We start from the raw sequence: 16643 nt of genomic DNA, 5'->3' as shown, positions 1-16643 counted from the left end.
AACCTAGACAAATCTCTACACAGAAGCCTCATTCCAGTAACTCTGATCTGGTTAACAAAATTAAAAAAAAAAAAAAAATTACCATGAAAACAAGGAAACAATCTGGGAATAGCAGGATGTGTCAGCAAACCCAGTGTTTTCCTCTGACTTTGTTGGGGGAAATGAAAACAACTCCCGCGTATCGACTTACATCGCTCCATTGGTATAGACAGTATCGCTTCCTTCCACATACTGCACCTGAGCTGGGTAGACATGCTGGACCTGCTGCACAGTCTGCACCTGCTGTACCTGGAAAACAGATATTAGGATCGCAGTGAGAAGCCAGTCTGACCCAACACACGGCGTTAGCTTTGCCGCAAAGATCTCCCTAGGGTGTCGGAAACGGTGAGACTCATGCGCATTTCAAGATAAGCACGTGGGGGGCTCAGATCGACAGTAGCAAGCACGCCGAGTAAATTCTCTGCCGTTTGCGGATACCTTTTCTGCAGGTGTGTAGGTACAGACATACTCCAAATATTTAGGGTGAAACTTTGCAAAGCTCCTCACTTATCCTAATGATTTATGAAGCTCTCTTCACCTGGTCTGTTACTGCTAAGTTTATTTTTCAATTTAAAAAATTCAGGGGCTGCCTGGCTGGCTCAGTCAGGACGCTTGTTCTCGGGGTCGTGAGTTGGGAGCCCCACGTAGGGCACAGAGATGACTTCTTAAAAAACAATTTAAAAATAAAACCAAAAAGTAATAATGGAAAATTTCACCCATGCAAACGTAGAAAAAATACTATAATAACCCCCTGTACTCATCATCCAACATAAATATTTGCCACCAACGCTCCCCTTTTAAGCCCTTACAGGATGATTTAAAAGCAAGTGCACAGATTCTAACATTTCACTGGTAAGTAAGAGAGAGGGACTATTTTTTAACAGGAACACAACACTAATACCACATATAGAACATTCACAATTCCAGGATAGCATCTAGAATCCAGGCATCATTATATCTGATTATTCCAACGTGTCCTTAGAGCTGGTCTGTTCAAACCAGGATCCAAACAAGGTCTGAGTATTACATTTGGGTGAGATTTCCTACCTTTCTCTTTTAATCTCTAAAAGCTTCCCATCCTTTTTATTTCTTGACTATTACTTACTGAAGAAACAAGGAGTATTTATCTTATAGAATTTCTAGAATTTCTAGACTTGGATGATAGCTTCCCTGAGATGTCATTTACTAAGTTCCTCTATCTCTTGTTTGTCCTATAAACAGGGACTTAGATCGAGGGCCTTGAACAGGTTCGATTCTTGGAGAGCTGCCATATTGGTTGCTATATGACAGCTGGGGGTCTCTCCTTCTTCAGTGTTAACATATCATCGGTGGGGTCCGGTGTTGTCAGCTACCACCCTCTTCTCAGAATGCTTCGTCTTCGTGCCTTCCCTGAGATTATTAGTAGCCACTGATGATCACTTTCTAGGGCTTGTATTTCAATTAATATAGGTTATAACTTTGGTAGACTGATTCTGTTCTGTTATTCCTTCTTCATTTATTAGTAGACTTCTATAAAGAAATTCCCCTCAGGGCACCTGGATGACTCAGTAGGTTAAGGATCTGTCTTGGGCTCAGGGCATGATCTCAGGGTCCTGGGATGGAGCCCCACATTGGGCTCCCTGCTGAGAGGGGAGTCTGCTTCTCCCTCAGCTGCCTCCCCCTCCCACTCGTGCTCTTTCTCGCAAATAAATAAATAAATAAATAAATAAATAAATAAATAAAAAGAAATTACTCTCATTAATTACTTGGTGACTTTGAAATAGGGTCATACAGTTAGAGGAAGGTAACTACACGATTCTTCTCCTTACCAGTACTCAAGAATGCCATCCCCTAGCTCCCTTCCAAGGTGAGCAATGTGGTTTGGGGTTTGGTTTCGTTGGCATCTTTATGATTCTTGGCTGTTAAGCATACTTAATGTTTTTCAGCCGGCAGTTCTTTGCTTGGTAAACTGTCCGCTCTGACTAATGGCAGTCCCTTCAAAGGGCATTCTGTATCTTTTCATGCCATCACAGTAATCTTGCTTACCTCCCTTGCTTTCTGCTGTGATAAGATATTCTAGACTTATCTCTTACATTTCCTGTTCTAGATCTAGAATCAATGATTTCTTCAAAGAGCCTGATTCCTACTAGTTAGGAGTAATATAAACATGTAAAAACTGTTTAGAAAGGCAATTTATAGACAGACTCTTTGAAAACTTTGTGATTTCTCCTACAGAAATACCACTGGAAAAATTACTGTACATATTATTTAAAAATACAGTTTATAACAGCATAAAGTTAGAAGGAAAAACCTTAATGATTGAAGAGTAGAGTGATTAAATAAATTAGAGGAAAACCATTCTGTAGGATATATGGCTAATATTAGAAAAATAAAAATTGATATATATTTTAATAACAAGATCTCCATCTCCAAGACATTATCAAGTGAAAAAGTATATTGCAGAATAATAGTTACAGAACTGCTTTACTTACTTTTAAAAATATGTCTACCTCTCATTTGCATGAACATGTGTATATAAATGGATATAAGTACATAAAGGAAAACAGAAGGATGCACATCAAACTTCTAAAAGTAGTTTCTCTGTTGAGTTACACGAAATAAGATGGGAGAGGTAAGGGGACTACCATATTTTATTCTATTTATAATACTCTTGGATTTTTAAAATTAAAATGAATTCATCTGTTTCATACATAATATATAAAATACATAAATCAGCATGTGGAAGGACTTCCACTTCTGCCCACAATGAAATAAATATACTAGAAACACTTTTCCCACACTGAAAAAGTGGAAAACTGAACAAAATATGTAGAACCAATGTTTCTGGTCATCTGAGAAAGGGCATCATAAAAGTGTGATCCTTAAGAGTAAGGAAACAAATAAGGTAACCCCATAATGATCCCTGGAGCTGAAAGGGAGGCATTTCCCAGGCTGCTGAGCAGGAAGGAAGTAACCACGTAGAGCATGGTGATCTCACTGAGGTTAGAAGACAGACATAGGAATTGGGGAGGCTGAGGCAGCTAAAATTTGGGGGCACGGTCAGAGAGGGCATTAAGCAGAGAATAATAATGGAGATTCCCCTGGAGTCTGATGCTGAGTACGAAGCTGCACATTCAGTGCACAGATATACTCAAGTTCTAACTGGACAGTGATGGGAGTTGGACGTCCAGGGCATTCTGTAGAAACAGCAGGAGCATTAAAGCCACAGTAGAAGGGCTTAACTAGCTCTACAGTAAGACTGCTTTAGAACCATCTTAATAAAGCTAAAAAGGGAGCTCCTGGGTGGCTCAGCTGGTTAAGTGTTTGCCTTCAGCTCAGGTTGTGATCCTGGAGTCCTGGGATCGAGCACCATGTAGAGGGGGTTGGGGGGGGGGGGGGGGGGTTCCTACTCAGCAGGGAGCCTCCTTCTCCCTCTGCTCCTCACCCTGCTCGAGTACTCTCTCTTACTGTCTCTCAAATAAAAAAAAAAATTTTAAAGAATAAAAAAAAAAGCCTAAAAAATAACCTTCCAAAAGATCAAATTGATTCACTTAACTGCCTATATAAGACAAGGTTTAATGCTTTAAAAGGAAAACGGCAAAATCCAAACATAGAGAACTGTAAGAATCAAAATATCCAGCACCCAATAAAAAATTACTAGACGTGTGAAGAAGCAGGTACACGTGATCTGCAACCAGAAGAAAAAAGCCAATCAACAGAAACAAACAGAAATGAAAGACAGGAAGTGGCAGGGACTTTAAAATAGTTATAAGGAGACAAATTTTAAAGGAAAACATGAATATGATGAGAGAAAAGGGAAGACGCTATAAGGAACCAAGTAGAATACTGAAAAATACAAGTTGAAAAATACAATACCTGAAAAGAAAAATTCACTGAATGGGATTAAGAGCAGACTATATAATGCAGAAGAAAAGAATGCTCAATTTGAAAACGTAGTAATGTGCTGCGGGGCACCTGGGTGGTTCAGTCGTTAAACATCTGTCTTTGGTCAGATCATGATTCCAGGGTCCTGGGATGGAGTCCAACGTCCTTGGGCTTGTCCCTCTCCCTCTGCCCCTCCCCCTGACTCATGATCTCTCTCTCTTTCTCTCAAATGAATAAATAAAATCTTAAAAAAACAACACAAAACTATGTGCCGTGAAGAACAGAGACAAAAAAGAAACAAGGAATAGAGAATCGGTGAACTGTGGGACAACAGTAATTGCAATTGGAGTCCCAGAAGAAGAACAGAAAACACAGTTGAAGAGAACGTGGTAGAAACTTTCCCAAATTTGATTAAAACTGTAAACACACAGATGTAAGTTCAATATATCCAAATACACAAAGAAAACCATATCAAAGTATGTCATCATTAAAGTGCTAAAATCAATAATAAGGAGCAGCATTTTAAAGTAGATGGAAAACGGGCATAATGTATACAGGGCAACACATATTGAGTAGGACTGAAAGATCCCCAGTTAGAAATAATGGGAGCACAAGACCATCAAATAACACCTTTAAAGTCTCGAGGAGAAAAGAATCTCAACCTAGAATTCCACTACTAGTGAAATGTCCTACCACAATGAAGGAGAAACTCTTTTTCAGGTAAAAGCTGAGACAATTCTTCTCCTGCAGACCTCCAGGGGAGGTAATGACAAAGGAAGTTTCTGGGGCTAAAGAAAATAATACAGATGCAAACTGGGATCTGTACAAAGAAATAAGGGGCACCAGAGGAACCAAATTTGCAGGGGAAATAAAGGGATTTTTTCCTTTGTTTTCTCATCTTTTCATTTCTATAAAAGATAACTGACCATGTAAAGTACATATAAGAACAACAGGTAATGGGGGGTTCACTACAGAGGCAGAGGGGAAATGTGTGTATCACAAAAACAGCACAAAAGATGGAAGACAGAAATGAAAATATGCTTTCATAATATTCTTTATGTTAAGGGACATAATGTACATGAATAGAGACTATGGTAAACTAAGATATATGTTAAAAACCCTAGGACATACACTAAATTATAAAACAGTACAACCAATAGCAGAGATAAAATGCAGAACTTAAAAACACTCAATACGTCCAATAGAAGGCAGAGGCAGAGGAAAGAAAAGAACAACAAATGGGACAAATAAAAAAAATAATAAGATGCTAGAATTGTATGTAACCATTCTGATCATTATATTCAATACATAAGTTTTTTTTTAAAAAGCCATTTTATTTTATTTTATTTTTAAGATTGTATTTATTTATTTGACAGAGAGAGAGCAGCAGGCTCCCCGCTGAGCAGAGAGGCCGATGCAAGGCTTGATCCCAGGACCCCAAGATCATGACCTGAGCTAAAGGAGGCTTAACCCACTGAGCCACCCAGGCACCCCTTCAATACACAAGTTTTAAACCCTGACTGTCAGAATGGGTTAGGAAGGTGAGACCCAACTATACACTCTCCACCAAAAGAAACTTTATCTCTTTTTTTTTTTTTTTAAGAGAGAGAGAGTGGGGGTGTCGGGTCAGAAGCAAAGGGAGAGGGACAGAGAGAATCTTAAGGAGACTCCCTGCTGGGCATGGGGCTCAATCTCATGACCTTGAGATCATGACCTGAGCTATCAAGAGTAGGGTGCTTAACCAACTGAGCCACCCAGGTGCCCCCAGAACACACTTTAAGTACACAGAGACAGAAAGGTTAAAAAATTTAAAAATGTGGGAAAGATACTCTCAGCAAACTCCAGTCACAAGAAGGATGGAGTGGTTCTATTAGTATCAGCCTAAGTAGACTTCCAGACAAAGAAAATTACCAGGAATAAAGAGGAATATTTCATCAATAAAATTATCAAGAAGAAATATCCTGTATGTGTTTGCCTCTAGGAACAGAGTTTCAAAATACATGAAGCAAAATCTGAGAGAATTCAAAGAAGAAATAAACAGGCAAACCCACAGTCACAGTTGGATATGTCAGCATCCTTCTCTCCATTGTTGACAAAGACGGAAAATCAGAAGGACACAGACATTCTCAACCAACTTGACCTAAATGACTTTCACACCACAATTCGCAGAACAGCAACAAGATATGCACTCTTCCTACTACTGCTCGTGGGCATGAAGCAAGAAGGCTCAAATGTCGAAAAAGAAAACAAGTCCTAACAAATTTAAAATAATTTAAACAAGGGCCCCTGGGTGCTCAGTTGGTTAAGCATCTGCCTTCAGCTAAGGTCATGATCCCAGGGTCCTGGGATCCAGCCCCACATCAGGCTCTCTGCTCAGCGGGGAGTTTGCTTCTCCCTCTCCCTCTTCCTCTGTGCTCTCCCTCTCTCTGTCAAACAAACAAAAACAAACAAACAAACAAACAAACAAATAAAAACAATAACAATATATTCTCTGACCAGAAAAGAATTCAATTTGAAGTCAAAGATGAAAAGATATCTGGAAAACATTCAAACAACATTTATATGATGAACACAAAATACACTTTAACCTATGGAGAAATCACAAGAGAAATCTAAAAACATTTCTGAGTTGAATAATGATGAAAATACCATACATCCAAATCTGTGGAGTTCAGGTAAAGCTGTGCACAAAGAGAAATCTATAGTTTTAAATGTTTTTATTAACAAAAAAAAATCCCCAAAGCAAAAAATCTGAAGTTTCAACTTCAAGAAGCAAGAAAAATGAAGAACAAATTAAAACTGAAGTAGGAGAAAGGAAATTAAAAGCAAAAAAGCAATGAAACAGACATCTGAAAGGCAACTGGAAAAAAAAATCAATGAAATTTTAAACATTAAAGTAGATCTGGAGAAAAAGAAAGAAGATACAAATTATGAATACTAAGGATGAAAAGGGAAAAGCATCCTAAAGATAGAAAATAGAAATAAAGGCAGCTTAATGTCAACAAATTCAATTACTTAGGTTAAATGGAGAAAGTCCTTAAAAGACACAAAAACTAATACTTGCAAAAGTAAAAAAAGAGACAAAAGACTATATATATATATATATATATATATATATATATATATAAAATCAAATTTATCTCCCCAGTGGAAACTCCAGGTCCAGTAAACTTCAAGGGTGAATTCTAGTAAATATTTCAGGAACGAATAAAAAGCCAATTTAAGACAAATTACCGATCATGCTTTAGATGAAAAATAACCCAAACTAGGACACAAAATCTTATCAATGCCATTTACACCTTGATGCGTACTTCTGAACAAAGCCTCTCTGCGTCTTGATAATGATCCTTTAAGATTCTACACATTCTTGCTACCTTCTCCTAGGTTCTGCTTGTTTTGTCAATATCAATCATCTCATCCACCACCATAAACCCACTATTTCCTTCCAGGCCTGATTTAAAATTTAGTTTGTCCAGAAAGTCTTCTGTAGCTTACTTTATCCCATGAGAGACTGTTTCTTTCTTTTTTCTCTTTTAGGACTCTTAATACAGGTGGTAGCTTGTGGCTTAGTAGTAACCTATGTACTCATTTGGTTTCCTTCATAGTACCCGATATGGTAAGAGCTGGCAAAATCATTTAATTTGAACATAGTAGAAATGACTTTAAGTCCTTGTGCTAATTATCTGCTGTCCATCTACTGAAATAGTCAATTTATTTAAGTAATAATTTCCTTGTGTGTAAAAATGCTACCTCCGGGGCACCTGGGTGGCTCAGTTGTTAAGCATCTGCTGTTGGCTCAGGTCATGATCCTGGGCTTCAGGGATCGAGCCCCACGTCAGGCTCCCTGCTCAGCGGGAACCCTGTTTCTCCCTCTCCCTCCCCACTGCTTGTGTTCCCTCTCTGGCTGTCTCCCTCTCTGTCAAATAAATAAATAAAATCTTTAAAAAAAGAAATTCTATCTCCTCCATCATTAAGCATTTTTGTGAGTATCCAAAACTATTAAATACCGATACAAAGCATGGTATTGACAAATGTGATAATTAAAATACACCTTGAATAATTAGTGAAATTATTAAAGACTTCAAAAAATAACAGTCTTGTCTTCTACATTTGTGTAAATTTCAGCTTTATATCCCTCTTGGTTTCAGCCATAAATACGCACAATAGGGTTCCTTCAGAATATGAGATTCTGTAATCAAAGTAGAAACAAAACTCAGAAAAATGTCAAGAAACTTGGGAAAGAAGTCTGGACAGATACTGGCTAACTCACCTAAGACAGCAATATATAAATACATCCCTTGATCACAGTGAGACTTTACAGTACTATGTAAAAACAGGGCATCATTCTTCACATTACCTGCCAAGAATCAACAAAGTAAATAAAGACCAAACTAAACAGTAAAAATACTGAATTACAGCATATTTGGGAGGTAATATAAATTAGCATCCTGTGTGTATGGTTTTTTTTTTTTCTTTAAGATTTTATTTATGGGGGGTTTTTTGGTCTTTTTCTTTTATTTTGAAGATTTTTTTAAAAGATTTTGAATATTTTATTTATTTATTTGACAGAGAGAGACACAGTGAGAGAGGGAACACAAGCAGGGGAAAGGGCAGAGGGAGAAGCAGCAGGCTCTTTGCTGGGTGGGGAACCCAATGTGGAGCTCGATCCAGGACCCCGGGATCATGACCTGAGCCCAGGACAGATGCTTAACCACTGAGCCATCCATGCACCCCTGGTATGTACCGCTCTTCTACCAACCATTAGAAACTGGGTTGAAGAGGCCCTCAACACAACTCAGTGATCATGAGAAATTCAAATGTCCATTCTGCTTGTGGTTTGAGAAGGTATTCTTTCAAGGATGTAATGACGGTAGAGGAAGTAAAAAGATGGGGAAAATAGGGGCAGAGAAAGAAAAGGAGGAAAAAAAAGGAAAAACAACAATTTTATGGAAAATAACTATTTTAAGTATGCATGCCTCATTTTACCAATGAGAAGATCCTTGAATCTCTTAGTTTTTAGCTGAGGGATTATTTGATTTTCTTTCTCTCCTGCTTCCCTTGTTCCCTCCTCCTCCCTTCCCCTCTTTTCCTCCTCCTTCCCTCCTCCCATCTTCCCTCCCTCCCTCCCTCCCTCCCTCCCTTCCTTCTTTCTTCTGTTTGACAATGCGGATCCATTATTAACAAAGATGGATTGGAGAACCACAGAAACGCCCTCTTTCACCTCAAACAGACCCAGGAAGATATTTGTGTCTAGAGAACAAGTCTTGCAGAGTTTACAAAACTAGTCATAGGCTGGAAAATGAGAAGGGCAGAATTTCAGCCCACCCTACCTTTGGCCCAAGTTCCCATATATAGAGCAGAGTTGGTTTTTTGGGGATTTTTTGTTTGTTTGTTTGTTTGTTTTTTTCGGTATATTCCCAAAGAGTCAACACAATATAAACACAGTGTAAATATTTAATAATTATTTAATAATAATGTCCTGCACCTCGCAAAGAAAATGTCCAGTGAATATTTGTAAAATTTATAGTATCTTCTAAATGTGGATAAGAGCATTTTTTTTTAATAATGAAACCACCAAGGAATGCTTATTATTCTGAAGTGAACTGTTTTGATTACTCTGAATGCCCTTTAATGCATCTTTAAAGACCAAAGTGAAATATTAGGAAGTGCATGCTCTTTTCTCTTTCCTAAAATAATTAACTGTGATTTAAATTTGTTCAAATATTTGATACTGTTCTTATGTTAAACATTAATTTGTATTCAAATATTTACTAAATGTTATTATAGGTTTACTTTCTATTTTACTTGCCCTACTTTAGTGCAGTGATGTGGGAAACAAAGGCAAAAGAAAAAAAAACTAAATTTCTTTACAACTTTCAGCTTCCCTGACAAGTTTCTCCCAGATGGTTGGAATGACTTTCCTCTAGGACCTCCACTGCCTCACAATTAATACTTTGTTTGCTAAGGGCAAATGGCATTCTTAGCTTAACATTAGCCCAACCTCCAGGATCCTGTAAGTCTCCTTTAACATATGAAAATTCCTTTGGAAATGTCCTTTATCTCTACCTGCCCCCAAGACATATCTTAGCAATCATCCTCCAAGCATATGTCCCGCTGATACACATCTGAAGGGTCTCATGAGTAAGGTTTAATTAGATGGTAATAAATGACCTTGCCCTAACAACAGACAGCCCCCTCAAGGTTCTGGAAACCTTGCTCCCAAATTCCTTATAGACTTACACTAACCCTAATCCCCTTCCAACTTGAAAGTATATAATCGGCCACTTATCAGAACCCCAGGGCAGCTCTTTCTGCCCACAAGTCCTGTCCCTGGGCTTTAATAAAACCATCTTTTTGCACTGAAGATGTCTCAAGAATTTGTTCTTGACAATTCACTCCAAACCCCAACGTTTCCACATCACAGGAACAATTCAGGTGAGCATTACTAAGAGAGATGGAGAAACTCACATCATGTAGGCATTTCATTACCATTCCTAGGAACTATATATTCCATCCATCTTTGTGAAATCTACAAACTGCCACATTTTAATGCCTACCTTACCAAAGCTCTTAGGGGAAAGGAAAAATATGATTAAATAAATTCTATAGGAAATTGATTTTCTTTTAACTTCATGGTCCTTCCCAAAATAAATTCAGCTGCATTTCCCAAGACAAAAGTTTTTCACCATTTTTGAATTTTAATAAACAACGAAGTGGTGAAAATGGGAACTGAAAAGAGCTGGAGGAAGGCAGAACTAGGAGGAACAACCAACTATTTCTATAACGAACTGTTCAATGAAAAAAAATGTCCTTGGGCTAATTTCTGAAAGGTTACTTAGTACATGAATGAATGTTGACAGTTAATGAGGTCTGACCATAATAAAGTTCCCTACCAGAAATCTATCCATTCTCTGTCAAAGGGAAAAAAAAAACCCAAAATATAAATATATGCAACAATGTATTTACATTCATAGACATCAGATGAATTAAGCAACTTAGCCCTGTCTTACTGATACATATTTAAATAAAGCTCCTCTTATTACTAGTCAAATGTGGTATTACAAGTGCATTTGCCTATTTTCGAACATTTCTAGAATTCTTATTATTTATAATGGAAGTGAACACCAAAACAAAGTACATACCACAGGAAAATGTACTAGCTCAACAGAATCAATTAGTATATTCTGAGGACAAATTTATACAATATGCTGTTTTGGACGTGCTTTAAAAAATAAAATAAAATGAATCACACATCAAAACAAATCCCTTTCAATAGTGAATGAAGTCATTTATAACTGTTAAGCTTATTAGTCAGCTAAGAACAACATTAGTTTTGTTGTAAAAATGTCTTTATTATGTCAAGATATTCATTGCCTTTCTTATGTAAGATTATTCCTTACACTTGCGGTTGGAACCAGACATTTCAAACCTTAGTACAGACAGTCCCTGACTTAACGATGATTCAGCTTAACAATTTTAAGCAACAGGCATTCAGTAGAAACCAGACTTTAAATTTGGAATTTCAACCTTTTCCCGGGCTAAAGATGCGTGCTACGATGTTCTCTCGTGACCATATTCTCTTGACGTGATCATGAGGGTAAACAACCAATAGAAAACAGGTACACCTCCAGAACCATGCTGCACCCAAAGACCACTCTGCCTTTCACTTAAAGTGGACTCAATAAATTACATGAGAAATTCAACACTTCAACATAAAATGGGCTTTATGCCAGAGGACTTTGTTCAACTGTTGGTCCTGAGCACATCTAAGGTAGGCTGGGCTAAGCTGTTTTGTTTGGTGAGTTGTATTAAAAGCATTTTCAACAGGATATGTTCAACTTACAAGGCATTTACCCACATGTAACCCCGTCGTTGAGGAAAATCTATACTGATAACTGTCAAAAATTGCATTAAGATGTCTTTAATAGGCCCACAAGAGACAGGGAAGAGATCTTCTCAGATTAGAAACATGGGATATTAGAGGGGCTCTGTTAGAGGCCGTTGTGTGACTGACCACAGTGAAGCAAAAGGAAAAGACTCCACATCAGAACAGCTATTAATAAAAGGGCAGTGGGGAGGAGTAAGCCACCCAGGGCAGCGGCGGACAGTTAATTGGAAAAGCAGCCTTGCGAGAAAAGAGACGGAACGGAACTCATTCAGTATTTCTGGACTGGTAAAACTGTAGGGAACTGAAGGGATTGAGGAAGGATATGTCAAAAAGTTGAGAAAGCAGTGTGTGGGAATGCTAGAAGGGGAGACGTGAGGACAGAAAAAGCATGAGGGAAAAACTAGTTTTCTAAACAGACACAGGTTATGAAAACAGGAATAAACCTGAACCCATTTTTTTTCGGTCTTGGTTAAAAGTAAAATACATGACATGTCACAAGGTATTAACTGCATCTAGTCAAGAAAGAATTCCACAATTACTATGAATGTTCAAAAAAATTTGAGGGTAAAGGATGTTTACGACAGGACCACAGTGAACAAAAGCATGGCTAACTGACACAGGACAGGCTCGGGGTAAAAATGTTACTGAAATCTCCCTCATGGGGTTTGTTGTGAAAAACAAGAGGTTTCCCTAGAACTTTAACATTAATTTACAAAGTTCTTCCTGAGATACTCAATGATAACCACAAAACCCCTGTTTAATCTTTTAGGAATGGAAGGCCTTCCGCTTCAAAGAATGTGGTGATGTGAGCTATTGGGAAACATGGTGTTACTCATTTAAATGACAGAATTCATTTTATGTAGAAAACTGAATTTGTTCACCTATTGTGAACTCACTCACTGGCCCTGTGTTAGCCGACTCACTTACAAACTGTGTAGCTTCTTATTTTCAGGAGACTCAGATTTTTGGGCATCGTGATCTCACAGTAGACTTACAGAAAATAAATGATCGTTCTAGCACATTCAGATCCCATAAATACCACAAAGTCTACGTCTTCAACAGGGCTAGAATTAAACATGGAACTTTGGCTTTATAGGAATTATTTACCAAAACTACATAGTTGCTGTAGGCAATCAGAAGTTGTTAGGAAAATGTAAGAATTACTGTTATACTTGGACTTCAAGAAGAATCATATGAATGCTGAAGCAGTGGTAAGGGAGGTCTTGGCTCACTACGTGATGATATGAACACAGGGGACTCAATCAGGAGTGAATCAGTTCAATCTTCCCTAACTGCCTAGCATGTCCCCCAAGGAATCATGTATCTGACTTGTATCAAAGAGCAGAAGCTACTTCAAAGGGGAGAAGCAAGTTCCCAAAGGCAAGATAGGAAGTGTTTCTGGGAAGAGGGACGTGACTCAGAACAAATTTAGTTTAGAATGATTTCTCAATGACAAACTTGATGGATATTACAGAAAAGACAGAAACCTGGTTTTGTGAGTCAAAAGGAACAATGTAACAACTACTTTGTACAAGTAAAGAACACTTTTTTCTTTTTCTTTTTCTTTCTTTTTTTTTTTTTTTTTACATTGAGAGAGAGAGATGGAGAGAGCTGGTGAACAGTGGGCAGAGGGAGAGGGAGAAAGAGACTCTCCAGCAGACTCTGCACTGATCTTGGAGGCAGGGCTCGATCCCATGACCCTGAGATCATGACCTGAGCTGAAAGCAGGAGTCGGACACTCTACTGACTGTGCCACCCAGGTACCTTTTTTTTTTTTTTATTGGTTGTTTTGAAGTACAGTTGATACATAATGTTACATTAGTTGCAGGTGTACAACACAGTGATTTGAGAAATGATTTGCAGCTACCCTATGCTCACCACAAGAGTAGCTACCATCTGTCACCATCCAATGTCATCATAACACCATTACTATATTCCCTACGCTGCTCTCTTTATCCCCATAACTTCTTCACTCTGTCACTGGAAACCTGCATCACCCCCTCCCCCTCGCCCATCTTGCCCATCTCTCACCCCCTCACCTCTGGAAACCATCAGCTTGTTCTCTGTATTTGTGAGTTTGTTTTTGCTTGAGGAACACTTTTTATTATGTCTTAAACATTATTTCCCTTGCGGCCCAGCAGGACTGACCAATACTAAGATTCCACTAAAGGAAGCAATAATTTCTGGGGAAAGGAATTTACTAAATAATACTCTGGTGACCAGAAAGGTTAAATGAGCTAGGTACACCAAATTCACTGCACATTAGGAGAGGTCTCTGAAACAGAAGGCTCCCTCTAGTCTTTCTAGTAATAAATGAAACTATGTGGAAACATAAAATATCAAGAAATGTAAGCAGCGCATCAGAAGATCTAACTGCATAAAATTAAGTCTAGACTGATCGTTAGAATATGCACTTCAAATATGTCTCCTGGTAAGAATTCATAGATACGGAGTCACACTCGCTCTGAGTGTCTATGGTAACGATGCATATGTGCAGGAGTCAAGATGCTGACTCCCTTGGGATGGAGTGCTGGGAATTCAGAGAGTGTGCTAGGAGCAGAAGCACGTGACCTAAGTAGCAAACCCTCTTAGTATATAGGATCATTAAACTGGTGCTAATACTATTACTTATAGTGATATGCAGTATCATTTCATTCACAAAAATCCTGAGATGCGGGGCACCTGGGTGGCTCAGTGGGTTAATGCCTCTGCCTTCGGCTCAGGTCATGATCCCAAGGTCCTGGGATCGAGCCCCACGTCGGGCTCTCTGCTCGGCAGGGAGCCTGCTTCCCTTCCTCTCTCTCTGCCTGCCTCTCTGCCTACTTGTGATCTCTAGCAAATAAATAAATAAATAAATCTTAAAAAAAAAAAATCCTGAGATGCAATGAAGATGCTAGGCATTTTTATCCCCATTTTATAAATGGTAACATAAATACAAAGACATCGTGACAACCCAAAGACACAGTAAATGACAGGCAGCAATGACTCTGGGTCTTCTGATTCGAATCCTAGAATTCTTCTAAAAATACCAGTGTTTCCCATGGAATATTACTCAGCCATCAAAAAGGATGAATACCCAACTTTTGCATCAACATGGTTGGGACTGGAGGAGATCATGCTGAGTGAAATGAGTCAAGCAGAGAGAGTTAATTATCCTATGGATTCACTTATTTCTGGAATATAAGGAATAGCATGGAGGACATTAGGAGAAGGAAGGGAAAATAAAGGGGGAGAAATCAGAGTGGGAGACAAACCATGAGAGACTGTGGACTACAGGAAACAAGCTGAGGGTTTTAGAGGGGAGGGAGGTAGGGGGATAGGTTAGCCGGGTGATGGCTATTGAGGAGGGCACGGATTGCATGGAGCACTGGGTGTTGTACACAAACAATGAATCACAGAGCACTACATCAAAAACTAATGACCTACTGTATGGTGACTAACATAAAACAATTTAAAACAAACAAACAAAAAACCAGTACCACTATTTCCCCAAATGTGGGAGGAATGACAGTGGTGGTACAGAGGCAAGACATTAGATAACTATAAACATAAGAACATAATCCATTTTCAATTATCTTTAAATTAGTCTGATAAGGAAACAGTCTCAGTCTTTACCAGTTCTGACACTTAATAATCTTTTTTAAAAGCACAGTAAGCCTCAGTGTTGGTCACTTGCAAACAGAGCAGCAAGTCAAATCATGTAACACTGTTTCCTTTTCACTGCAGTTAACTTAATATGTGTCACCCAGTTATGTCAAGAGATATTAGGTTTTCCATTTTACATAGAAATTTAAGATCTTTTTAAATGAACTCATTTAAGTAATTTTATAGAAAACTAGTAAGTAAAAATATATACATAGTAGACTCTGGATAAAGCAAAAATCGTGAGGCTATTTGCAAAAGACAACAAACTGCTCCGCATATCACACACTATAAATCATACTCTTTTTTAAAAAAATATATTTTAGGGACGCCTGGGTGGCTCAGTTGGTTAAGTGGCTGCCTTCGGCTCAGGTCATGATCCCAGCGTCCTGGGATCGAGTCCCGCATCGGGCTCCTTGCTCCGCAGGGAGCCTGCTTCTCCCTCTGCCACTCTGAGTGCCTGTGCTCACTCTCTCTCTCTGACAAATAAATAAATAAAATCTTAAAAAACAAAATAAAACAAAACAAAAACATAAAAACTCTTTAAAAAATAAAAAAAATTAAAAATATATATTTTATTTATTTATTTGACAGAGAGATCACAAGTAGGCAGAGAGGCAGGCAGAGAGAGAGGAAGGGAAGCAGGCTTCCCGCTGAGCAGAGAGCCCGATTCGGGGCTCGATCCCAGGACCTTGGGATCATGACCTGAGCAGAAGGCAGAGGCTTTAACCCACTGAGCCACCCAGGTGCTAAAGACAAGATCAAAAGACTTTACCTTTTCGAGAGATTTACATCTCATGCAGGAATTAAAACAGAACTGGTTACTTCATTGTATCAACTTACTAGTTCCCTAAGTCCCGAAACAGAAGGGGTAGCCATCATAATTCTACCACAGTGGGGATCAAGTTACTTTCAAAGAAAATGGTTAGCGTATCACCTATTTATGGGACAACGTTGCATTTTATGTATCCCAATATTTTTATAATCAAAATTATAAGTATTTACAGTTTCATAACTCACATAACAAAGAAATCATCACAGTAAAATGTGATCACTTCTTGTTTTATGCTCACACTCATTTGCTGCTATTCCTCTTCCAGGAAATGATGACTAAGCGTCGGACAACGTGCATCCCTCTAATCCCCCAACAATAAATACATCTTTATGTGTATATGGTCTCCGGACTAACCAGGATAGTTAACACTACCTG

At 38.5% G+C, this 16643-nt stretch overlaps 1 protein-coding gene across 7 annotated transcripts in view; it reads right to left on the bottom strand.

Annotated features, from left to right (window-relative positions):
• Window positions 1-16643, bottom strand: part of RFX3 (regulatory factor X3) — a 281939-nt gene that overhangs the window by 113977 nt on the left and 151319 nt on the right. For all 7 annotated transcript variants that reach the window (XM_032866534.1, XM_032866530.1, XM_032866529.1 and 4 more), the window contains exon 3: window positions 191-288. In XM_032866534.1, the coding sequence (XP_032722425.1) occupies window positions 191-288 (98 nt within the window). The remainder of the gene's footprint in view (window positions 1-190; window positions 289-16643) is intronic.

Source organism: Lontra canadensis, unplaced genomic scaffold (genome assembly GCF_010015895.1).
Source record: "Lontra canadensis isolate GAN:19392208 unplaced genomic scaffold, GSC_riverotter_1.0 scaffold31, whole genome shotgun sequence".
NCBI lineage: Eukaryota > Metazoa > Chordata > Mammalia > Carnivora > Mustelidae > Lontra > Lontra canadensis.
The sequence above is the reverse complement of the archived record's forward strand: the minus strand, read 5'-3'. Positions and strand labels throughout refer to the sequence as shown.